General features: G+C 48.7%; 1 protein-coding gene across 3 annotated transcripts in view; it reads right to left on the bottom strand.

Moving 5' to 3' along the window:
- Window positions 1-928: 928 nt before the first annotated feature.
- The window catches only part of LOC137362209 (myeloid-associated differentiation marker homolog), a 40,034-nt gene continuing 16,014 nt past the window's right edge, over window positions 929-24,948 (bottom strand). For 2 of the 3 annotated variants that reach the window (XM_068026664.1, XM_068026662.1), the window contains exon 3: window positions 929-4,671. In XM_068026664.1, coding sequence (XP_067882765.1) covers window positions 3,720-4,583 — 864 coding nt within the window. In that variant the 5' untranslated portion in view covers window positions 4,584-4,671 and the 3' untranslated portion in view covers window positions 929-3,719. The remainder of the gene's footprint in view (window positions 4,672-24,948) is intronic. The other variant, XM_068026663.1, reaches the window with a different exon arrangement.

The raw sequence follows: 24,948 nt of genomic DNA, 5'->3' as shown, positions 1-24,948 counted from the left end.
TCTCTCTCTCTGCAATCATCTCTACCTCTCTCTCTCTCTGCAATCATCTCTACCTCTCCCTCTCTCTCTCTCTGCAATCATCTCTACCTCTCTCTCTCTCTGCAATCATCTCTACCTCTCCCTCTCTCTCTCTCTGCAATCATCTCTACCTCTCTCTCTCTGTCTCTCTCTGCAATCATCTCTACCTCTCTCTCTCTCTGCAATCATCTCTACCTCTCTCTCTCTCTCTCTGCAATCATCTCTCCCTCTCTCTCTCTCTCTCTGCAATCATCTCTCCCTCTCTCTCTCTGCAATCATCTCTACCCCTCTCTCTCTCTGCCTCTGTCTCTGCAATCATCTCTACCTCTCTCTCTGTGTCTCTGTCTCTCTCTCTCTGCAATCATCTCTCTACGTCTCTCTCTCTCTCTCTCTCTGTCTCTCTCTCTACCTGATGAATATACTTCCCTTGACCTGTTTCTCGCCTCACGAGGCCCAGTCTGCTGCTGAGAGAGAGAAGTGCTTCATCACAGAGTGGAAGTGACTCCGCATGTTGACTCTGCTCTCCCTTCCCCCCCCCCCCCACTCCTGAGGAAGTAAGGGCTGCCTGAGGGGCAACAGGTCACTTCCCTCATGAGTCAGGCACCGAGGCAGGGCTATCAGAGGTGAGACAGAGAGGGAGAGGGAGAGAGAGACTGACAGAGAGAGAGAGGGAGAGAGAGAGACAGAGAGAGAGAGACAGAGAGAGAGAGACAGAGAGAGAGAGACAGAGAGAGAGACAGAGAGAGAGACAGAGAGAGAGACAGAGAGAGAGACAGAGAGAGAGACAGAGAGAGAGACAGAGAGAGAGTTCTATCTCTCTGTCGACAATTGTGGTGTGTGTTTTGCTCGGTAGGTCGGTGGTCTGTGTAACAGATGCTGCAGTGAAAAACCTGACAACAAAGAGACAAGAGATCGTACATGAGAAATATTTTATTGGCAAACATTAGAAATGCAGAGAGAGTCATTCAATTGAACAATTTCGCAAATCTGAGCACGTGTCACGTTTTAAACTAGGTTTCAGAGGAACAACTGTGCGGGCAAGAATGTGCCGGAATGAGGTGACTGCACAGCACGGAATTCGATACAGAGTAAAGCTCCCTCTACACTGTCCCCCATCAAACACTCCCAGGACAGGTACAGTACGGGGGGTTAGATACAGAGTAAAGCTCCCTCTACACTGTCCTCTATCAAACACTCCCCAGGACAGGTACAGTACGGGGGTTAGATACAGAGTAAAGCTCCCTCTACACTGTCCCCCATCAAACACTCCCAGGACAGGTACAGTACGGGGGGTTAGATACAGAGTAAAGCTCCCTCTACACTGTCCCCCATCAAACACTCCCAGGACAGGTACAGTACGGGGGTGTTAGATACAGAGTAAAGCTCCCTCTACACTGTCCCCCATCAAACACTCCCAGGACAGGTACAGTACGGGGGTGTTAGATACAGAGTAAAGCTCCCTCTACACTGTCCCCATCAAACACTCCCAGGACAGGTACAGTACAGGGGGGTTAGATACAGAGTAAAGCTCCCTCTACACTGTCCCCCATCAAACACTCCCAGGACAGGTACAGTACGGGGGTTAGATACAGAGTAAAGCTCCCTCTACACTGTCCCCATCAAACACTCCCAGGACAGGTACAGTACGGGGGGTTAGATACAGAGTAAAGCTCCCTCTACACTGTCCCCATCAAACACTCCCAGGACAGGTACAGTACGGGGGTTAGATACAGAGTAAAGCTCCCTCTACACTGTCCCCATCAAACACTCCCAGGACAGGTACAGTACGGGGGGTTAGATACAGAGTAAAGCTCCCTCTACACTGTCCCCCATCAAACACTCCCAGGACAGGTACAGTACGGGGGGTTAGATACAGAGTAAAGCTCCCTCTACACTGTCCCCATCAAAGACTCTCAGGACAGCTACAGCACGGGGGTTAGATACAGAGTAAAGCTCCCTCTACACTGTCCCCATCAAACACTCCCAGGACAGGTACAGTACGGGGGGTTAGATACAGAGTAAAGCTCCCTCTACACTGTCCCCCATCAAACACTCCCAGGACAGGTACAGTACAGGGTGTTAGATACAGAGTAAAGCTCCCTCTACACTGTCCCCATCAAACACTCCCAGGACAGGTACAGTACGGGGGGTTAGATACAGAGTAAAGCTCCCTCTGCACTGTCCCCCATCAAACACTCCCCAGGACAGGTACAGCACGGGGGGGTTAGATACAGAGTAAAGCTCCCTCTACACTGTCCCCATCAAACACTCCCCAGGACAGGTACAACACGGGGGTTAGATACAGAGTAAAGCTCCCTCTACACTGTCCCCATCAAACACTCCCCAGGACAGGTACAACACGGGGGTTAGATACAGAGTAAAGCTCCCTCTACACTGTCCCCCATCAAACACTCCCAGGACAGGTACAGTACGGGGTAAAAAAGAAAAAAAAAAAACGGGGGTTAGATACAGAGTAAAGCTCCCTCTACACTGTCCCCATCAAACACTCCCCAGGACAGGTACAGCACGGGGGTTAGATACAGAGTAAAGCTGCCTCTACACTGTCCCCCATCAAACACTCCCAGGACAGGGACAGCACGGGGGTTAGATACAGAGTAAAGCTCCCTCTGCACTGTCCATCATCAAACACACCCCAGGACAGGTACAGCACGGGGGGTTAGATACAGAGTAAAGCTCCCTCTACACTGTCCCTATCAAACACTCCCCAGGACAGGTACAGCACGGGGGGTTAGATACAGAGTAAAGCTCCCTCTACACTGTCCCCCATCAAACACTCCCCAGGACAGGAACAGTACGGGGGGTTAGATACAGAGTAAAGCTCCCTCTACACTGTCCCCCATCAAACACTCCCAGGACAGGTACAGTACGGGGGGTTAGATACAGAGTAAAGCTGCCTCTACACTGTCCCCCATCAAACACTCCCAGGACAGGTACAGTACGGGGGGTTAGATACAGAGTAAAGCTCCCTCTACACTGTCCCCCATCAAACACTCCCAGGACAGGTACAGTACGGGGGTTAGATACAGAGTAAAGCTCCCTCTACACTGTCCCCCATCAAACACTCCCCAGGACAGGTACAGTACGGGGGGTTAGATACAGAGTAAAGCTGCCTCTACACTGTCCCCATCAAACACTCCCCAGGACAGGTACAGTACGGGGGGTTAGATACAGAGTAAAGCTGCCTCTACACTGTCCCCATCAAACACTCCCCAGGACAGGTACAGCACGGGGGTTAGATACAGAGTAAAGCTGCCTCTACACTGTCCCCCATCAAACACTCCCCAGGACAGGTACAGTACGGGGGGTTAGATACAGAGTAAAGCTGCCTCTACACTGTCCCCCATCAAACACTCCCCAGGACAGGTACAGTACGGGGGGTTAGATACAGAGTAAAGCTGCCTCTACACTGTCCCCATCAAACACTCCCCAGGACAGGTACAGCACGGGGGGTTAGATACAGAGTAAAGCTCCCTCTACACTGTCCCCCATCAAACACTCCCAGGACAGGTACAGTACGGGGTTAGCTGTTCTCTGATTGGGAAAAAAAAAGAAAAAAAAAAAGGGAGGGGGTTAGATACAGAATAAAGCTCCCTCACTTCCCTCCCCCAGCCCCAGCCCCACCCCCAACTACCGCACACCCCCCCCCCCCCCGCCCCCCCACGTCCGGCCTTGGAGCGCGGTTACGAGGTCCTGACGAAGATCAGCCGGCTGGTGTAGACCAAGTCCGCCAGGTAGGCGAGGAAGTTGAGGACAGTGAGCGCTGCCACGGCCACCTGGATGTCCCAGACGCAGCTCCTGACACCGGAGCAGTAGGAGGGCCGGCTCGGGCTCCCGTAGCGCCGGTCAAAGCAGAAGATGGGCCAGACCACGACGGCCGTGCCGTAGAGAAGGACGGCCAGCAGGGCGTAGATGCCCAGGAAGCGGTCGAAGGTCACCGGCAGCCAGGAGGTGCACTCGCCCACGCACAGGATGATCACGGCCACCGAGAGGATGAAGCAGATGCAGTAGACGGCCAAGCACCACTGCAGGCCCCCGTAGCGGGCGTAGCCGGCGTCCGCCACGAAGACGAAGATGACGCAGGCGGTGAAGGTCTCCAGCACCTTCAGCAGGCCGGGCACCGTGGCCATGTAGCCCGTCACCTCGCCCGGCCGGGCCCGGCTGATGGACACCTCCGCCCCGTAGGCCAGGGTGGCCAGGCAGGAGAAGATGGTGGCCGCCACACCGTAACCTTGGCGCCCGCTGGTCACAAAGTAGAGCGGGTAGATGACAGAGGCCGAGAGGCACATGAGGGCGGCCAGCATGGCCAGGGTGATGGGCGCGTTGCGCCAGGACACGGGCACCCGGCTCTGCAAGCCCGTAAACTCCACCAGCAGCACCAGGCCGGTGGCGATGAAGCAAAAGCACCAGACAAAGATGCACCAGCCGCCCATGTGGCCCGCCCACCACTCGCTGTGGACCACCAGGCTGAAGGCGACGCAGCAGAAGATGGCCGCCGCCAGGCGCACGTAGCCCAGCGGCGATTTCAGGGCGTTCACGTTCACCATGGCCGCTTTGTCCTCCTTCTCGCGTTGTCTCCCGAGGTGGGGGCTTGGATGGCTGGGAACTCCTGGTCGCTTTGGCGGAGGGGTGCTACTGAAGAGAGAGAGAGAGAGAGAGAGAGAGAGAGAGAGACAAAAAGAACGTTAGTTCGACCCGCCGAAGAGTGAGAAAGAGAGAGATGGAAAGACGGAGAGAGAGAGAGAGAGAGCGAGAGAGAGTTACCCCAGCCAAGGGGTCAGTCCCCATGAGGAGATCCGTCTCCAAACAGTGAGGGGTCAGTCCCCATGGGGAGACCCGTCTCCAAACAGTGAGGGGTCAGTCCCCATGGGGAGACCCGTCTCCAAACAGTGAGGGGTCAGTCCCCATGGGGAGATCCGTCTCCAAACAGCGAGGGGTCAGTCCCCATGGGGAGACCCGTCTCCAAACAGCGAGGGGTCAGTCCCCATGGGGAGACCCGTCTCCAAACAGCGAGGGGTCAGTCCCCATGGGGAGACCCGTCTCCAAACAGTGAGGGGTCAGTCCCCATGGGGAGATCCGTCTCCAAACAGCGAGGGGTCAGTCCCCATGGGGAGACCCGTCTCCAAACAGCGAGGGGTCAGTCCCCATGGGGAGACCCGTCTCCAAACAGCGAGGGGTCAGTCCCCATGGGGAGATCCGTCTCCCAACAGAGAGGGGTCAGTCCCCATGGGGAGATCTGTCTCCCAACAGTGAGGGGTCAGTCCCCATGGGGAGACCCGTCTCCCAACAGCGGAGGTGTCAGTCCCCATGGGGAGATCCATCTCCCAACAGCGCTGAAGAACAAGGGATTATCGAAAGACAAACGTGGGACTGGCAAGTGTGAAACAGCGAGGGCGTTTTACACACTACTCCGAGCCCCTTCCCCAGAAACCCGATTATTCCCACCCTCTCCCTCTGCCGCTCTCCCATTTCCCGCCCTCCGAAAACTTCAGCTTATCCGAAACTCCTGCTGCCCACCGTAGCCGAACCCACTCCTGTGTCCTAGCACACCGAGTCCAGTTCATCCCTCAACCACTCCCTGTGCTCGTTGACAGACAATACCTCCCAGTCCGCCAACGCCTCGATTATAAAATACTCATCCACCCTTTCAAGTCCCTCCATTGCCCCTCGCTCCCCTCCCTATCTCTGAGTAGATCAGAGTGTTACCGTGAGGGGTGTGGGATATATCAGAGTGTTACAGTGAGGAGTGTGGGATATATCAGTGTTACAGTGAGGGGTGTGGGATATATCAGAGTGTTACAGTGAGGGGTGTGGGATATATTAGTGTTACAGTGAGGGATGTGGGAAAAATCAGTGTGTTACAGTGAGGGGTGTGGGATATATCAGTGTTACAGTGAGGGGTGTGGGATATATCAGAGTGTTACAGTGAGGGGTGTGGGATATATCAGTGTTACAGTGAGGGGTGTGGGATATATCAGTGTTACAGTGAGGGGTGTGGGATATATCAGTGTGTTACAGTGAGGGGTGTGGGATATATCAGTGTGTTACAGTGAGGTGTGTGGGATATATCAGTGTGTTACAGTGAGGGATGTGGGAAAAATCAGTGTGTTACAGTGAGCGGTGTGGGATATATCAGAGTGTTACAGTGAGGGGTGTGGGATATATCAGTGTTACAGTGAGGGGTGTGGGATATATCAGTGTGTTACAGTGAGGGGTGTGGGATATATCAGTGTTACAGTGAGGGGTGTGGGATATATCAGTGTGTTAGTGAGCGGTGTGGGATATATCAGAGTGTTACAGTGAGGGGTGTGGGATATATCAGTGTTACAGTGAGGGGTGTGGGATATATCAGTGTGTTACAGTGAGGGGTGTGGGATATATCAGTGTGTTACAGTGAGCGGTGTGGGATATATCAGAGTGTTACAGTGAGGGGTGTGGGATATATCAGTGTTACAGTGAGGGGTGTGGTATATATCAGAGTGTTACAGTGAGGGGTGTGGGATATATCAGTGTTATGGTGAGCAGTGTGGGAGATATCACAGTGTTACAGTGAGGGGTGTGGGATATATCAGAGTGTTACAGTGAGGGGTGTGGGATATATCAGAGTGTTACAGTGAGGGGTGTGGGATATATCAGTGTTACAGTGAGGGGTGTGGGTTATATCAGAGTGTTACAGTGAGGGGTGTGGGATATATCAGAGTGTTACAGTGAGGGGTGTGGGATATATCAGAGTGTTACAGTGAGGGGTGTGGGATATATCAGAGTGTTACAGTGAGGGGTGTGGGATATATCAGAGTGTTACAGTGAGGGGTGTGAGATATATCGGTGTGTTACAGTGAGGGGTGTGGGATATATCAGAGTGTTACAGTGAGGGGTGTGGGATATATCAGAGTGTTACAGTGAGGGGTGTAGGATATATCAGAGTGTTACAGTGAGGGGTGTGGGATATATCAGAGTGTTACAGTGAGGGGTGTGGGGTATATCAGAGTGTTACAGTGAGGGGTGTGGGATATATCAGAGTGTTACAGTGAGGGGTGTGGGATATATCAGTGTTACAGTGAGGGGTGTGGGATATATCAGTGTTACAGTGAGGGGTGTGGGATATATCAGAGTGTTACAGTGAGGGGTGTGGGATATATCAGTGTTCCAGTGAGGGGTGTGGGATATATCAGTGTTACAGTGATGGGTGTGGGATATATCAGAGTGTTACAGTGAGGGGTGTGGGATAAATCAGTGTTACAGTGAGGCGTGTGGGATATATCAGAGTGTTACAGTGAGGGGTGTGGGATATATCAGTGTTGCAGTGAGGGGTGTGGGATATATCAGTGTTACAGTGAGGGGTGTGGGATATATCAGTGTTCCAGTGAGGGGTGCGGGGTATATCAGAGTGTTGCAGTGAGGGGTGTGGGATATATCAGTGTTACAGTGAGGGGTGTGGGATATATTAGTGTTACAGTGAGGGGTGTGGGATATATCAGAGTGTTACAGTGAGGGGTGTGGGATATATCAGAGTGTGACAGTGAGGGGTGTGGGATATATCAGAGTGTTACAGTGAGGGGTGTGGGATATATCAGTGTTACAGTGAGGGGTGTGGGATATATCGGTGTGTTACAGTGAGGGGTGTGGGATATATCAGTGTGTTACAGTGAGGGGTGTGGGATATATCAGTGTTACAGTGAGGGGTGTGGGATATATCAGAGTGTTACAGTGAGGGGTGTGGGATATATCAGTGTTACAGTGAGGGGTGTGGGATATATCAGTGTTACAGTGAGGGGTGTGGGATATATCAGTGTGTTACAGTGAGGGGTGTGGGATATATCAGTGTGTTACAGTGAGGTGTGTGGGATATATCAGTGTGTTACAGTGAGGGATGTGGGAAAAATCAGTGTGTTACAGTGAGCGGTGTGGGATATATCAGAGTGTTACAGTGAGGGGTGTGGGATATATCAGTGTTACAGTGAGGGGTGTGGGATATATCAGTGTGTTACAGTGAGGGGTGTGGGATATATCAGTGTTACAGTGAGGGGTGTGGGATATATCAGTGTGTTAGTGAGCGGTGTGGGATATATCAGAGTGTTACAGTGAGGGGTGTGGGATATATCAGTGTTACAGTGAGGGGTGTGGGATATATCAGTGTGTTACAGTGAGGGGTGTGGGATATATCAGTGTGTTACAGTGAGCGGTGTGGGATATATCAGAGTGTTACAGTGAGGGGTGTGGGATATATCAGTGTTACAGTGAGGGGTGTGGTATATATCAGAGTGTTACAGTGAGGGGTGTGGGATATATCAGTGTTATGGTGAGCAGTGTGGGAGATATCACAGTGTTACAGTGAGGGGTGTGGGATATATCAGAGTGTTACAGTGAGGGGTGTGGGATATATCAGAGTGTTACAGTGAGGGGTGTGGGATATATCAGTGTTACAGTGAGGGGTGTGGGTTATATCAGAGTGTTACAGTGAGGGGTGTGGGATATATCAGAGTGTTACAGTGAGGAGTGTGGGATATATCAGTGTTACAGTGAGGGGTGTGGGATATATCAGAGTGTTACAGTGAGGGGTGTGGGATATATTAGTGTTACAGTGAGGGATGTGGGAAAAATCAGTGTGTTACAGTGAGGGGTGTGGGATATATCAGTGTTACAGTGAGGGGTGTGGGATATATCAGAGTGTTACAGTGAGGGGTGTGGGATATATCAGTGTTACAGTGAGGGGTGTGGGATATATCAGTGTTACAGTGAGGGGTGTGGGATATATCAGTGTGTTACAGTGAGGGGTGTGGGATATATCAGTGTGTTACAGTGAGGTGTGTGGGATATATCAGTGTGTTACAGTGAGGGATGTGGGAAAAATCAGTGTGTTACAGTGAGCGGTGTGGGATATATCAGAGTGTTACAGTGAGGGGTGTGGGATATATCAGTGTTACAGTGAGGGGTGTGGGATATATCAGTGTGTTACAGTGAGGGGTGTGGGATATATCAGTGTTACAGTGAGGGGTGTGGGATATATCAGTGTGTTAGTGAGCGGTGTGGGATATATCAGAGTGTTACAGTGAGGGGTGTGGGATATATCAGTGTTACAGTGAGGGGTGTGGGATATATCAGTGTGTTACAGTGAGGGGTGTGGGATATATCAGTGTGTTACAGTGAGGGGTGTGGGATATATCAGTGTGTTACAGTGAGCGGTGTGGGATATATCAGAGTGTTACAGTGAGGGGTGTGGGATATATCAGTGTTACAGTGAGGGGTGTGGTATATATCAGAGTGTTACAGTGAGGGGTGTGGGATATATCAGTGTTATGGTGAGCAGTGTGGGAGATATCACAGTGTTACAGTGAGGGGTGTGGGATATATCAGAGTGTTACAGTGAGGGGTGTGGGATATATCAGAGTGTTACAGTGAGGGGTGTGGGATATATCAGTGTTACAGTGAGGGGTGTGGGTTATATCAGAGTGTTACAGTGAGGGGTGTGGGATATATCAGAGTGTTACAGTGAGGGGTGTGGGATATATCAGAGTGTTACAGTGAGGGGTGTGGGATATATCAGAGTGTTACAGTGAGGGGTGTGGGATATATCAGAGTGTTACAGTGAGGGGTGTGAGATATATCGGTGTGTTACAGTGAGGGGTGTGGGATATATCAGAGTGTTACAGTGAGGGGTGTGGGATATATCAGAGTGTTACAGTGAGGGGTGTAGGATATATCAGAGTGTTACAGTGAGGGGTGTGGGATATATCAGAGTGTTACAGTGAGGGGTGTGGGGTATATCAGAGTGTTACAGTGAGGGGTGTGGGATATATCAGAGTGTTACAGTGAGGGGTGTGGGATATATCAGTGTTACAGTGAGGGGTGTGGGATATATCAGTGTTACAGTGAGGGGTGTGGGATATATCAGAGTGTTACAGTGAGGGGTGTGGGATATATCAGTGTTCCAGTGAGGGGTGTGGGATATATCAGTGTTACAGTGATGGGTGTGGGATATATCAGAGTGTTACAGTGAGGGGTGTGGGATAAATCAGTGTTACAGTGAGGCGTGTGGGATATATCAGAGTGTTACAGTGAGGGGTGTGGGATATATCAGTGTTGCAGTGAGGGGTGTGGGATATATCAGTGTTACAGTGAGGGGTGTGGGATATATCAGTGTTCCAGTGAGGGGTGCGGGGTATATCAGAGTGTTGCAGTGAGGGGTGTGGGATATATCAGTGTTACAGTGAGGGGTGTGGGATATATTAGTGTTACAGTGAGGGGTGTGGGATATATCAGAGTGTTACAGTGAGGGGTGTGGGATATATCAGAGTGTGACAGTGAGGGGTGTGGGATATATCAGAGTGTTACAGTGAGGGGTGTGGGATATATCAGTGTTACAGTGAGGGGTGTGGGATATATCGGTGTGTTACAGTGAGGGGTGTGGGATATATCAGTGTGTTACAGTGAGGGGTGTGGGATATATCAGTGTTACAGTGAGGGGTGTGGGATATATCAGAGTGTTACAGTGAGGGGTGTGGGATATATCAGTGTTACAGTGAGGGGTGTGGGATATATCAGTGTTACAGTGAGGGGTGTGGGATATATCAGTGTGTTACAGTGAGGGGTGTGGGATATATCAGTGTGTTACAGTGAGGTGTGTGGGATATATCAGTGTGTTACAGTGAGGGATGTGGGAAAAATCAGTGTGTTACAGTGAGCGGTGTGGGATATATCAGAGTGTTACAGTGAGGGGTGTGGGATATATCAGTGTTACAGTGAGGGGTGTGGGATATATCAGTGTGTTACAGTGAGGGGTGTGGGATATATCAGTGTTACAGTGAGGGGTGTGGGATATATCAGTGTGTTAGTGAGCGGTGTGGGATATATCAGAGTGTTACAGTGAGGGGTGTGGGATATATCAGTGTTACAGTGAGGGGTGTGGGATATATCAGTGTGTTACAGTGAGGGGTGTGGGATATATCAGTGTGTTACAGTGAGCGGTGTGGGATATATCAGAGTGTTACAGTGAGGGGTGTGGGATATATCAGTGTTACAGTGAGGGGTGTGGTATATATCAGAGTGTTACAGTGAGGGGTGTGGGATATATCAGTGTTATGGTGAGCAGTGTGGGAGATATCACAGTGTTACAGTGAGGGGTGTGGGATATATCAGAGTGTTACAGTGAGGGGTGTGGGATATATCAGAGTGTTACAGTGAGGGGTGTGGGATATATCAGTGTTACAGTGAGGGGTGTGGGTTATATCAGAGTGTTACAGTGAGGGGTGTGGGATATATCAGAGTGTTACAGTGAGGGGTGTGGGATATATCAGAGTGTTACAGTGAGGGGTGTGGGATATATCAGAGTGTTACAGTGAGGGGTGTGGGATATATCAGAGTGTTACAGTGAGGGGTGTGGGATATATCGGTGTGTTACAGTGAGGGGTGTGGGATATATCAGAGTGTTACAGTGAGGGGTGTGGGATATATCAGAGTGTTACAGTGAGGGGTGTAGGATATATCAGAGTGTTACAGTGAGGGGTGTGGGATATATCAGAGTGTTACAGTGAGGGGTGTGGGGTATATCAGAGTGTTACAGTGAGGGGTGTGGGATATATCAGAGTGTTACAGTGAGGGGTGTGGGATATATCAGTGTTACAGTGAGGGGTGTGGGATATATCAGTGTTACAGTGAGGGGTGTGGGATATATCAGAGTGTTACAGTGAGGGGTGTGGGATATATCAGTGTTCCAGTGAGGGGTGTGGGATATATCAGTGTTACAGTGATGGGTGTGGGATATATCAGAGTGTTACAGTGAGGGGTGTGGGATAAATCAGTGTTACAGTGAGGCGTGTGGGATATATCAGAGTGTTACAGTGAGGGGTGTGGGATATATCAGTGTTGCAGTGAGGGGTGTGGGATATATCAGTGTTACAGTGAGGGGTGTGGGATATATCAGTGTTCCAGTGAGGGGTGCGGGGTATATCAGAGTGTTGCAGTGAGGGGTGTGGGATATATCAGTGTTACAGTGAGGGGTGTGGGATATATTAGTGTTACAGTGAGGGGTGTGGGATATATCAGAGTGTTACAGTGAGGGGTGTGGGATATATCAGAGTGTGACAGTGAGGGGTGTGGGATATATCAGAGTGTTACAGTGAGGGGTGTGGGATATATCAGTGTTACAGTGAGGGGTGTGGGATATATCGGTGTGTTACAGTGAGGGGTGTGGGATATATCAGAGTGTTACAGTGAGGGGTGTGGGATATATCAGAGTGTTCCAGTGAGGGGTGTGGGATATATCAGAGTGTTACAGTGAGGGGTGTGGGATATATCAGAGTGTTACAGTGAGGGGTGTGGGATATATCAAAGTGTTACAGTGAGGGGTGTGGATATATCAGTGTAACAGTGAGGGGTGTGGGATATATCAAAGTGTTACAGTGAGGGGTGTGGGATATATCAGTGTAACAGTGAGGGGTGTGGGATATATCAAAGTGTTACAGTGAGGGGTGTGGGATATATCAGAGTGTTACAGTGAGGGGTGTGGGATATATCAGAGTGTTACAGTGAGGGGTGTGGGATATATCAGAGTGTTACAGTGAGGGGTGTGGGATATATCAGAGTGTTACAGTGAGGGGTGTGGGATATATCAGTGTTACAGTGAGGGGTGTGGGATATATCAGAGTGTTACAGTGAGGGGTGTGGGATATATCAGAGTGTTACAGTGAGGTGTGTGGGATATATCAGAGCGTTACAGTGAGGGGTGTGGGATATATCAGTGTGTTACAGTGAGGGGTGTGGGATATATCAGAGTGTGACAGTGAGGGGTGTGGGATATATCAGAGTGTTCCAATGAGGGGTGTGGGATATATCAGTGTTACAGTGAGGGGTGTGGGATATATCAGAGTGTTACAGTGAGGGGTGTGGGATATATCAGAGTGTTACAGTGAGGGGTGTGGGATATATCAGAGCGTTACAGTGAGGGGTGTGGGATATATCAGAGTGTTCCAATGAGGGGTGTGGGATATATCAGAGTGTTACAGTGAGGGGTGTGGGATATATCAGTGTGTTACAGTGAGGGGTGTGGGATAGATCAGAGTGTTACAGTGAGGGGTGTGGGATATATCAGAGTGTTACAGTGAGGGGTGTGGGATATATCAGAGTGTTCCAATGAGGGGTGTGGGATATATCAGAGTGTTACAGTGAGGGGTGTGGTATATATCAGAGTGTTACAGTGAGGGGTGTGGGATATATCAGTGTTACAGTGAGGGGTGTGGTATATATCAGAGTGTTACAGTGAGGGGTGTGGGATATATCAGTGTTATGGTGAGCGGTGTGGGATGTATCAGAGTGTTACAGTGAGGGGTGTGGGATATATCAGAGTGTTACAGTGAGGGGTGTGGGATATATCAGAGTGTTACAGTGAGGGGTGTGGGATATATCAGAGTGTTACAGTGAGGGGTGTGGGATATATCAGTGTTACGGTGAGCGGTGTGGGATATATCAGAGTGTTACAGTGAGGGGTGTGGGATATATCAGAGTGTTACAGTGAGGGGTGTGGGATATATCAGAGTGTTGCAGTGAGGGGTGTGGGATATATCAGAGTGTTGCAGTGAGGGGTGTGGGATATATCAGAGTGTTGCAGTGAGGGGTGTGGGATATATCAGTGTTACAGTGAGGGGTGTGGGATATATCAGTGTTACAGTGATGGGTGTGGGATATATCAGAGTGTTACAGTGATGGGTGTGGGATATATCAGTGTTACAGTGAGGGGTGTGGGATATATCAGAGTGTTGCAGTGAGGGGTGTGGGATATATCAGTGTTACAGTGAGGGGTGTGGGATATATTAGTGTTACAGTGAGGGGTGTGGGATATATTAGTGTTACAGTGAGGGGTGTGGGATATATCAGTGTTACAGTGAGGGGTGTGGGATATATCAGAGTGTTACAGTGAGGGGTGTGGGATATATCAGAGTGTTACAGTGAGGGGTGTGGGATATATCAGAGTGTTACAGTGATGGGTGTGGGATATATCAGTGTTACAGTGAGGGGTGTGGGATATATCAGAGTGTTGCAGTGAGGGGTGTGGGATATATCAGTGTTACAGTGAGGGGTGTGGGATATATTAGTGTTACAGTGAGGGGTGTGGGATATATCAGTGTTACAGTGAGGGGTGTGGGATATATCAGAGTGTTACAGTGAGGGGTGTGGGATATATCAGAGTGTTACAGTGAGGGGTGTGGGAAATATCAGTGTTACAGTGAGGGGTGTGGGATATATCTGAGCGTTACAGTGAGGGGTGTGGGATATATCAGTGTGTTACAGTGAGGGGTGTGGGATATATCAAAGTGTTACAGTGAGGGGTGTGGGATATATCAGAGTGTTCCAGTGAGGGGTGTGGGATATATCAGAGTGTTCCAGTGAGGGGTGTGGGATATATCAGAGTGTTCCAGTGAGGGGTGTGGGATACATCAGAGTGTTACAGTGAGGGGTGTGGGATATATCAGTGTTCCAGTGAGGGGTGTGGTATATATGAGTGTTACAGTGAGGGGTGTGGTATATATGAGTGTTACAGTGAGGGGTGTGGGATATATCAGTGTTACAGTGAGGGGTGTGGGATATATCAGAGTGTTACAGTGAGGGGTGTGGGATATATCAGAGTGTTCCAGTGAGGGGTGTGGGATATATCAGAGTGTTACAGTGAGGGGTGTGGGATATATCAGAGTGTTCCAGTGAGGGGTGTGGGATATATCAGTGTTCCAGTGAGGGGTGTGGGATATATCAGAGTGTTACAGTGAGGGGTGTGGGATATATCAGTGTGTTACAGTGAGGGGTGTGGGATATATCAGAGTATTACAGTGAGGTGTGTGGGATATATCAGAGTGTTACAGTGAGGGGTGTGGGATATATCAGTGTTACAGTGAGGGGTGTGGTATATATCAGAGTGTTACAGTGAGGGGTGTGGGATATATCAGTGTTACGGTGAGCGGTGTGGGATATATCAGAGTGTTCCAGTGAGGGGTGTGGGATATATCAGTGTTCCAGTGAGGGGTGTGGGATATATCAGAGTGTTCCAGTGAGGGGTGTGGGATATATCAGAGTGTTACAGTGAGGGGTGTGGGATATATCAAAGTGTTACAGTGAGGGGTGTGGATATATCAGTGTAACAGTGAGGGGTGTGGGATATATCAAAGTGTTACAGTGAGGGGTGTGGGATATATCAGTGTAACAGTGAGGGGTGTGGGATATATCAAAGTGTTACAGTGAGGGGTGTGGGATATATCAGAGTGTTACAGTGAGGGGTGTGGGATATATCAGAGTGTTACAGTGAGGGGTGTGGGATATATCAGAGTGTTACAGTGAGGGGTGTGGGATATATCAGAGTGTTACAGTGAGGGGTGTGGGATATATCAGAGTGTTACAGTGAGGTGTGTGGGATATATCAGAGCGTTACAGTGAGGGGTGTGGGATATATCAGAGTGTTACAGTGAGGGGTGTGGGATATATCAGAGTGTTCCAATGAGGGGTGTGGGATATATCAGAGCGTTACAGTGAGGGGTGTGGGATATATCAGAGTGTTCCAATGAGGGGTGTGGGATATATCAGAGTGTTACAGTGAGGGGTGTGGGATATATCAGTGTGTTACAGTGAGGGGTGTGGGATATATCAGAGTGTTACAGTGAGGGGTGTGGGATATATCAGTGTTACAGTGAGGGGTGTGGGATATATCAGAGTGTTACAGTGAGAGGTGTGGGATATATCAGAGTGTTACAGTGAGGGGTGTGGGATATATCAAAGTGTTACAGTGAGGGGTGTGGGATATATCAGAGTGTTACAGTGAGGGGTGTGGTATATATCAGAGTGTTACAGTGAGGGGTGTGGGATATATCAGTGTTACAGTGAGGGGTGTGGGATATATCAGAGTGTTGCAGTGAGGGGTGTGGGATATATCAGTGTTACAGTGAGGGGTGTGGGATATATCAGAGTGTTACAGTGAGGGGTGTGGGATATATCAGTGTTACAGTGAGGGGTGTGGGATATATCAGAGTGTTACAGTGATGGGTGTGGGATATATCAGTGTTACAGTGAGGGGTGTGGGATATATCAGTGTTACAGTGAGGGGTGTGGGATATATTAGTGTTACAGTGAGGGGTGTGGGATATATTAGTGTTACAGTGAGGGGTGTGGGATATATCAGAGTGTGACAGTGAGGGGTGTGGGATATATCAGAGTGTGACAGTGAGGGGTGTGGGATATATCAGAGTGTTACAGTGAGGGGTGTGGGATATATCAGTGTTACAGTGAGGGGTGTGGGATATATTAGTGTTACAGTGAGGGGTGTGGGATATATTAGTGTTACAGTGAGGGGTGTGGGATATATCAGAGTGTGACAGTGAGGGGTGTGGGATATATCAGAGTGTGACAGTGAGGGGTGTGGGATATATTAGTGTTACAGTGAGGGGTGTGGGATATATCAGAGTGTTACAGTGAGGGGTGTGGGATATATCAAAGTGTAACAGTGAGGGGTGTGGGATATATCAAAGTGTTACAGTGAGGGGTGCGGGATATATCAAAGTGTTACAGTGAGGGGTGCGGGATATATCAAAGTGTTACAGTGAGGGGTGCGGGATATATCAGAGTGTTACAGTGAGGGGTGTGGGATATATCAGAGTGTTACAGTGAGGGGTGTGGGATATATCAAAGTGTTACAGTGAGGGGTGTGGATATATCAGTGTAACAGTGAGGGGTGTGGGATATATCAGAGTGTTACAGTGAGGGGTGTGGGATATATCAGAGTGTTACAGTGAGGGGTGTGGGATATATCAGAGTGTTCCAATGAGGGGTGTGGGATATATCAGAGTGTTACAGTGAGGGGTGTGGGATATATCAGTGTTACAGTGAGGGGTGTGGTATATATCAGAGTGTTACAGTGAGGGGTGTGGGATATATCAGTGTTATGGTGAGCGGTGTGGGATGTATCAGAGTGTTACAGTGAGGGGTGTGGGATATATCAGAGTGTTACAGTGAGGGGTGTAGGATATATCAGAGTGTAACAGTGAGGGGTGTGGGATATATCAGAGTGTTACAGTGAGGGGTGTGGGATATATCAGTGTTACAGTGATGGGTGTGGGATATATCAGAGTGTTACAGTGAGGGGTGTGGGATATATCAGTGTTACAGTGAGGGGTGTGGGATATATCAGAGTGTTGCAGTGAGGGGTGTGGGATATATCAGTGTTACAGTGAGGGGTGTGGGATATATTAGTGTTACAGTGAGGGGTGTGGGATATATCAGTGTTACAGTGAGGGGTGTGGGATATATCAGAGTGTTACAGTGAGGGGTGTGGGATATATCAGAGTGTTACAGTGAGGGGTGTGGGATATATCAGTGTTACAGTGAGGGGTGTGGGATATATCTGAGCGTTACAGTGAGGGGTGTGGGATATATCAGTGTGTTACAGTGAGGGGTGTGGGATATAACAAAGTGTTACAGTGAGGGGTGTGGGATATATCAGAGTGTTACAGTGAGGGGTGTGGGATATATCAGAGTGTTCCAGTGAGGGGTGTGGGATATATCAGAGTGTTAGAGTGAGGGGTGTGGTATATATGAGTGTTACAGTGAGGGGTGTGGGATATATCAGAGTGACAGTGAGGGGTGTGGGATATATCAGAGTGTTACAGTGAGGGGTGTGGGATATATCAGAGTGTTCCAGTGAGGGGTGTGGGATATATCAGAGTGTTACAGTGAGGGGTGTGGGATATATCAGAGTGTTCCAGTGAGGGGTGTGGGATATATCAGAGTGTTACAGTGAGGGGTGTGGGATATATCAGTGTTCCAGTGAGGGGTGTGGTATATATGAGTGTTACAGTGAGGGGTGTGGTATATATGAGTGTTACAGTGAGGGGTGTGGGATATATCAGTGTTACAGTGAGGGGTGTGGGATATATCAGAGTGTTACAGTGAGGGGTGTGGGATATATCAGAGTGTTACAGTGAGGGGTGTGGGATATATCAGAGTGTTCCAGTGAGGGGTGTGGGATATATCAGTGTTCCAGTGAGGGGTGTGGGATATATCAGAGTGTTACAGTGAGGGGTGTGGGATATATCAGTGTGTTACAGTGAGGGGTGTGGGATATATCAGTGTGTTACAGTGAGGGGTGTGGGATATATCAGAGTATTACAGTGAGGTGTGTGGGATATATCAGAGTGTTACAGTGAGGGGTGTGGGATATATCAGTGTTACAGTGAGGGGTGTGGTATATATCAGAGTGTTACAGTGAGGGGTGTGGGATATATCAGTGTTACGGTGAGCGGTGTGGGATATATCAGAGTGTTCCAGTGAGGGGTGTGGGATATATCAGTGTTCCAGTGAGGGGTGTGGGATATATCAGTGTTACAGTGAGGGGTGTGGGATATATCAGAGTGTTACAGTGAGGGGTGTGGGATATATCAGAGTGTTACAGTGAGGGGTGTGGGATATATCAGAGTGTTACAGTGAGGGGTGTGGGATATATCAGAGTGTTACAGTGAGGGGTGTGGGATATATCAGAGTGTTACAGTGAGGGGTGTGGGATATATCAGAGTTTTGCAGTGAGGGGTGTGGGATATATCAGTGTTACAGTGATGGGTGTGGGATATATCACAGTGTTACAGTGAGGGGTGTGGGATATATCAGTGTTACAGTGAGGGGTGTGGGATATATTAGTGTTACAGTGAGGGGTGTGGGATATATCAGAGTGTGACAGTGAGGGGTGTGGGATATATCAGAGTGTGACAGTGAGGGGTGTGGGATATATTAGTGTTACAGTGAGGGGTGTGGGATATATCAGAGTGTTACAGTGAGGGGTGTGGGATATATCAAAGTGTAACAGTGAGGGGTGTGGGATATATCAAAGTGTTACAGTGAGGGGTGCGGGATATATCAAAGTGTTACAGTGAGGGGTGTGGGATATATCAGAGTGTTACAGTGAGGGGTGTGGGATATATCAGTGTTACAGTGAGGGGTGTGGGATATATCAAAGTGTTACAGTGAGGGGTGTGGATATATCAGTGTAACAGTGAGGGGTGTGGGATATATCAGAGTGTTACAGTGAGGGGTGTGGGATATATCAGAGTGTTACAGTGAGGGGTGTGGGATATATCAGAGTGTTCCAATGAGGGGTGTGGGATATATCAGAGTGTTACAGTGAGGGGTGTGGGATATATCAGAGTGTTACAGTGAGGGGTGTGGGATATATCAGTGTTACAGTGAGGGGTGTGGGATATATCAGAGTGTTACAGTGAGGGGTGTGGGATATATCAAAGTGTAACAGTGAGGGGTGTGGGATATATCAAAGTGTTACAGTGAGGGGTGCGGGATATATCAAAGTGTTACAGTGAGGGGTGTGGGATATATCAGAGTGTTACAGTGAGCGGTGTGGGATATATCAGTGTGTTACAGTGAGGGGTGTGGGATATATCAGAGTGTTCCAGTGAGGGGTGTGGGATATATCAGAGTGTTACAGTGAGGGGTGTGGGATATATCAGTGTTACAGTGAGGGGTGTGGTATATATCAGAGTGTTACAGTGAGGGGTGTGGGATATATCAGTGTTATGGTGAGCGGTGTGGGATGTATCAGAGTGTTACAGTGAGGGGTGTGGGATATATCAGAGTGTTACAGTGAGGGGTGTGGGATATATCAGTGTTACAGTGAGGGGTGTGGTATATATCAGAGTGTTACAGTGAGGGGTGTGGGATATATCAGTGTTATGGTGAGCGGTGTGGGATGTATCAGAGTGTTACAGTGAGGGGTGTGGGATATATCAAAGTGTTACAGTGAGGGGTGTGGGATATATCAGTGTTCCAGTGAGGGGTGTGGTATATATCAGAGTGTTACAGTGAGGGGTGTGGGATATATCAGTGTTATGGTGAGCGGTGTGGGATGTATCAGAGTGTTACAGTGAGGGGTGTGGGATATATCAGAGTGTTACAGTGAGGGGTGTAGGATATATCAGAGTGTTACAGTGAGGGGTGTGGGATATATCAGAGTGTTACAGTGAGGGGTGTGGGATATATCAGTGTTACAGTGAGGGGTGTGGGATATATCAGAGTGTTACAGTGAGGGGTGTGGGATATATCAGAGTGTTACAGTGAGGGGTGTGGGATATATCAGAGTGTTACAGTGAGGGGTGTAGGATATATCAGAGTGTTACAGTGAGGGGTGTGGGATATATCAGAGTGTTCCAGTGAGAGGTGTGGGATATATCAGTGTTACAGTGAGGGGTGTGGGGTATATCAGAGTGTTACAGTGAGGAGTGTGGGATATATCAGAGTGTTACAGTGAGGGGTGTGGATATCTCAGTGTAACAGTGAGGGGTGTGGGATATATCAAAGTGTTACAGTGAGGGGTGTGGATATATCAGTGTAACATTGAGGGGTGTGGGATATATCAGAGTGTTACAGTGAGGGGTGTGGGATATATCAGAGTGTTACAGTGAGGGGTGTGGGATATATCAGAGTGTTACAGTGAGGGGTGTGGGATATATCAGAGTGTTCCAATGAGGGGTGTGGGATATATCAGAGTGTTACAGTGAGGGGTGTGGGATATATCAGTGTTACAGTGAGGGGTGTGGTATATATCAGAGTGTTACAGTGAGGGGTGTGGGATATATCAGAGTGTTACAGTGAGGGGTGTGGGATGTATCAGAGTGTTACAGTGAGGGGTGTGGGATATATCAGTGTTACAGTGAGGGGTGTGGGATATATCAGAGTGTTACAGTGAGGGGTGTGGGATATATCAGAGTGTTACAGTGAGGGGTGTGGGATATATCAGAGTGTCACAGTGAGGGGTGTGGGATATATCAGTGTTACGGTGAGCGGTGTGGGATATATCAGTGTGAGAGTGAGGGGTGTGGGATATATCAGAGTGTTACAGTGAGGGGTGTGGGATATATCAGAGTGGTACAGTGAGGGGTGTGGGATATATCAGAGTGTTGCAGTGAGGGGTGTGGGATATATCAGAGTGTTGCAGTGAGGGGTGTGGGATATATCAGAGTGTTGCAGTGAGGGGTGTGGGATATATCAGTGTTACAGTGAGGGGTGTGGGATATATCAGTGTTACAGTGATGGGTGTGGGATATATCAGAGTGTTACAGTGAGGGGTGTGGGATATATCAGAGTGTTACAGTGAGGGGTGTGGGATATATCAGAGTGTTACAGTGAGGGGTGTGGGATATATCAGTGTTACAGTGAGGGGTGTGGGATATATCAGTGTTACAGTGATGGGTGTGGGATATATCAGAGTGTTACAGTGAGGGGTGTGGGATATATCAGAGTGTTACAGTGAGGGGTGTGGGATATATCAGAGTGTTGCAGCGAGAGGTGTGGGATATATCAGTGTTACAGTGAGGGGTGTGGGATATATTAGTGTTACACTGAGGGGTGTGGGATATATCAGTGTTACAGTGAGGGGTGTGGGATATATCAGAGTGTTACAGTGAGGGGTGTGGGATATATCAGAGTGTGACAGTGAGGGGTGTGGGATATATCAGAGTGTTACAGTGAGGGGTGTGGGATATATCAATGTTACAGTGAGGGGTGTGGGATATATCAGTGTTACAGTGAGGGGTGTGGGATATATCCGAGCGTTACAGTGAGGGGTGTGGGATATAACAAAGTGTTACAGTGAGGGGTGTGGGATATATCAGAGTGACAGTGAGGGGTGTGGGATATATCAGAGTGTTACAGTGAGGGGTGTGGGATATATCAGAGTGTTCCAGTGAGGGGTGTGGGATATATCAGAGTGTTACAGTGAGGGGTGTGGGATATATCAGTGTTACAGTGAGGGGTGTGGGATATATCAGTGTTACAGTGAGGGGTGTGGGATATAACAAAGTGTTACAGTGAGGGGTGTGGGATATATCAGAGTGACAGTGAGCGGTGTGGGATATATCAGAGTGTTACAGTAAGGGGTGTGGGATATATCAGAGTGTTACAGTGAGGGGTGTGGGACATATCAGTGTTCCAGTGAGGGGTGTGGTATATATGAGTGTTACAGTGAGGGGTGTGGGATATATCAGTGTTACAGTGAGGGGTGTGGGATATATCAGAGTGTTACTGTGAGGGGTGTGGGATATATCAGTGTTCCAGTGAGGGGTGTGGGATATATCAGAGTGTTACAGTGAGGGGTGTGGGATATATCAGAGTGTTCCAGTGAGGGGTGTGGGATATATCAGAGTGTTACAGTGAGGGGTGTGGGATATATCAGAGTGTTACAGTGAGGGGTGTGGGATATATCAGTGTTACAGTGAGGGGTGTGGTATATATCAGAGTGTTACAGTGAGGGGTGTGGGATATATCAGTGTTATGGTGAGCGGTGTGGGATATATCAGAGTGTTACAGTGAGGGGTGTGGGATATATCAGTGTTACGGTGAGCGGTGTGGGATATATCAGAGTGTTCCAGTGAGGGGTGTGGGATATATCAGTGTTCCAGTGAGGGGTGTGGGATATATCAGTGTTACAGTGAGGGGTGTGGGATATATCAGAGTGTTACAGTGAGGGGTGTGGGATATATCAGAGTGTTACAGTGAGGGGTGTGGGATATATCAGAGTGTTACAGTGAGGGGTGTGGGATATATCAGAGTGTGACAGTGAGGGGTGTGGGATATATCAGTGTTACAGTGAGGTGTGTGGGATATATCAGAGTGTTACAGTGAGGGGTGTGGGATATATCAGAGTGTTACAGTGAGGGGTGTGGGATATATCAGAGTGTTACAGTGAGGGGTGTGGGATATATCAGAGTGTTACAGTGAGGAGTGTGGGATATATCAGAGTGTTACAGTGAGGGGTGTGGGATATATCAGAGTGTTACAGTGAGGAGTGTGGGATAAATCAGTGTGTTACAGTGAGGTTTGTGGGATATATCAGAGTGTTACAGTGAGGGGTGTGGGATAAATCAGTGTGTTACAGTGAGGTGTGTGGGATATATCAGAGTGTTACAGTGTGGGATATATCAGAGTGTTACAGTGAGGGGTGTGGGATATATCACTGTTCCAGTGAGGGGTGTGGGATATATCAGTGTAACAGTGAGGAGTGTGGGATATATCAGAGTGTGACAGTGTGGGGTGCGGGATATATCAGTGTTACAGTGAGGGGTGTGGGTTATATCAGAGTGTTGCAGTGAGGAGTGTGGGATATATCAGAGTGTTACAGTGAGGGGTGTGGGATATATCAGAGTGTTACAGTGAGGGGTGTGGGATATATCAGAGTGTTACAGTGAGGTGTGTGGGATATATCAGTGTTACAGTGAGGGGTGTGGGATATATCAGAGTGTTACAGTGAGGGGTGTGGGATATATCAGAGTGTTACAGTGAGGAGTGTGGGATATATCAGAGTGTTACAGTGAGGTGTGTGGGATATATCAGAGTGTTACAGTGAGGAGTGTGGGATAAATCAGTGTGTTACAGTGAGGTTTGTGGGATATATCAGAGTGTTACAGTGAGGGGTGTGGGATATATCAGTGTTCCAGTGAGGGGTGTGGGATATATCATTGTAACAGTGAGGAGTGTGGGATATATCAGAGTGTTACAGTGAGGGGTGTGGGATATATCAGAGTGTCACAGTGAGGGGTGTGGGATATATCAGAGTGTTACAGTGAGGGGTGTGGGATATATCAGAGTGTTACAGTGAGGGGTGTGGGATATATCAGTGTTGCAGTGAGGGGTGTGGGATATATCAGAGTGTTACAGTGAGGGGTGTGGGATATATCAGTGTTACAGTGAGAGGTGTGGGATATATCAGTGTTGCAGTGAGAGGTGTGGGATATATCAGTGTTGCAGTGAGAGGTGTGGGATATATCAGTGTTACAGTGAGGGGTGTGGGATATATCAGAGTGTTACAGTGAGGGGTGTGGGGTATATCAGAGTGTTACAGTGAGGGGTGTGGGATATATCAGTGTTACAGTGAGGGGTGTGGGATATTTCAGTGTGTTACAGTGAGGGGTGTGTGATATATCAGTGTTACAGTGAGGGGTGTGGGATATATCAGTGTTACAGTGAGAGGTGTGGGAAAAATCAAAGTGTTACAGTGAGAGGTGTGGGATATATCAGTGTTGCAGTGAGAGGTGTGGGATATATCCGTGTTGCAGTGAGAGGTGTGGGATATATCAGTGTTACAGTGAGGGGTGTGGGATATATCAGAGTGTTACAGTGAGGGGTGTGGGGTATATCAGAGTGTTACAGTGAGGTGTGTGGGGTATATCAGAGTGTTACAGTGAGGGGTGTGGGATATATCAGTGTTACAGTGAGGGGTGTGGGATATTTCAGTGTGTTACAGTGAGGGGTGTGTGATATATCAGTGTTGCAGTGAGGGGTGTGTGATATATCAGAGTGTTACAGTGAAGGGTGTGGGATATATCAGTGTTACAGTGAGAGGTGTGGGAAAAATCAGAGTGTTACAGTGAGGGGTGTGGGATATATCAGAGTGTTACAGTGAGGGGTGTGGGATATATCAGAGTGTTACAGTGAGGGGTGTGGGATATATCAGTGTTACAGTGAGGGGTGTGGGATATATCAGTGTTACAGTGAGGGGTGTGGGATATATCAGAGTGTTACAGTGAGGGGTGTGGGATATATCGGTGTGTTACAGTGAGGGGTGTGGGATATATCAGAGTGTTACAGTGAGGGGTGTGGGATATATCAGAGTGTTACAGTGAGGGGTGTAGGATATATCAGAGTGTTACAGTGAGGGGTGTGGGGTATATCAGAGTGTTACAGTGAGGGGTGTGGGATATATCAGAGTGTTACAGTGAGGGGTGTGGGGTATATCAGTGTTACAGTGAGGGGTGTGGGATATATCAGAGTGTTACAGTGAGGGGTGTGGGGTATATCAGAGTGTTACAGTGAGGATTGTGGGATATATCAGTGTTACAGTGAGGGGTGTGGGATATATCAGTGTTACAATGAGGGGTGTGGGAT

The sequence above is a fragment of the Heterodontus francisci genome, unplaced genomic scaffold, assembly GCF_036365525.1.
Source record: "Heterodontus francisci isolate sHetFra1 unplaced genomic scaffold, sHetFra1.hap1 HAP1_SCAFFOLD_544, whole genome shotgun sequence".
Taxonomy (NCBI): Eukaryota; Metazoa; Chordata; class Chondrichthyes; order Heterodontiformes; family Heterodontidae; genus Heterodontus; species Heterodontus francisci.
The sequence above is the reverse complement of the archived record's forward strand: the minus strand, read 5'-3'. Positions and strand labels throughout refer to the sequence as shown.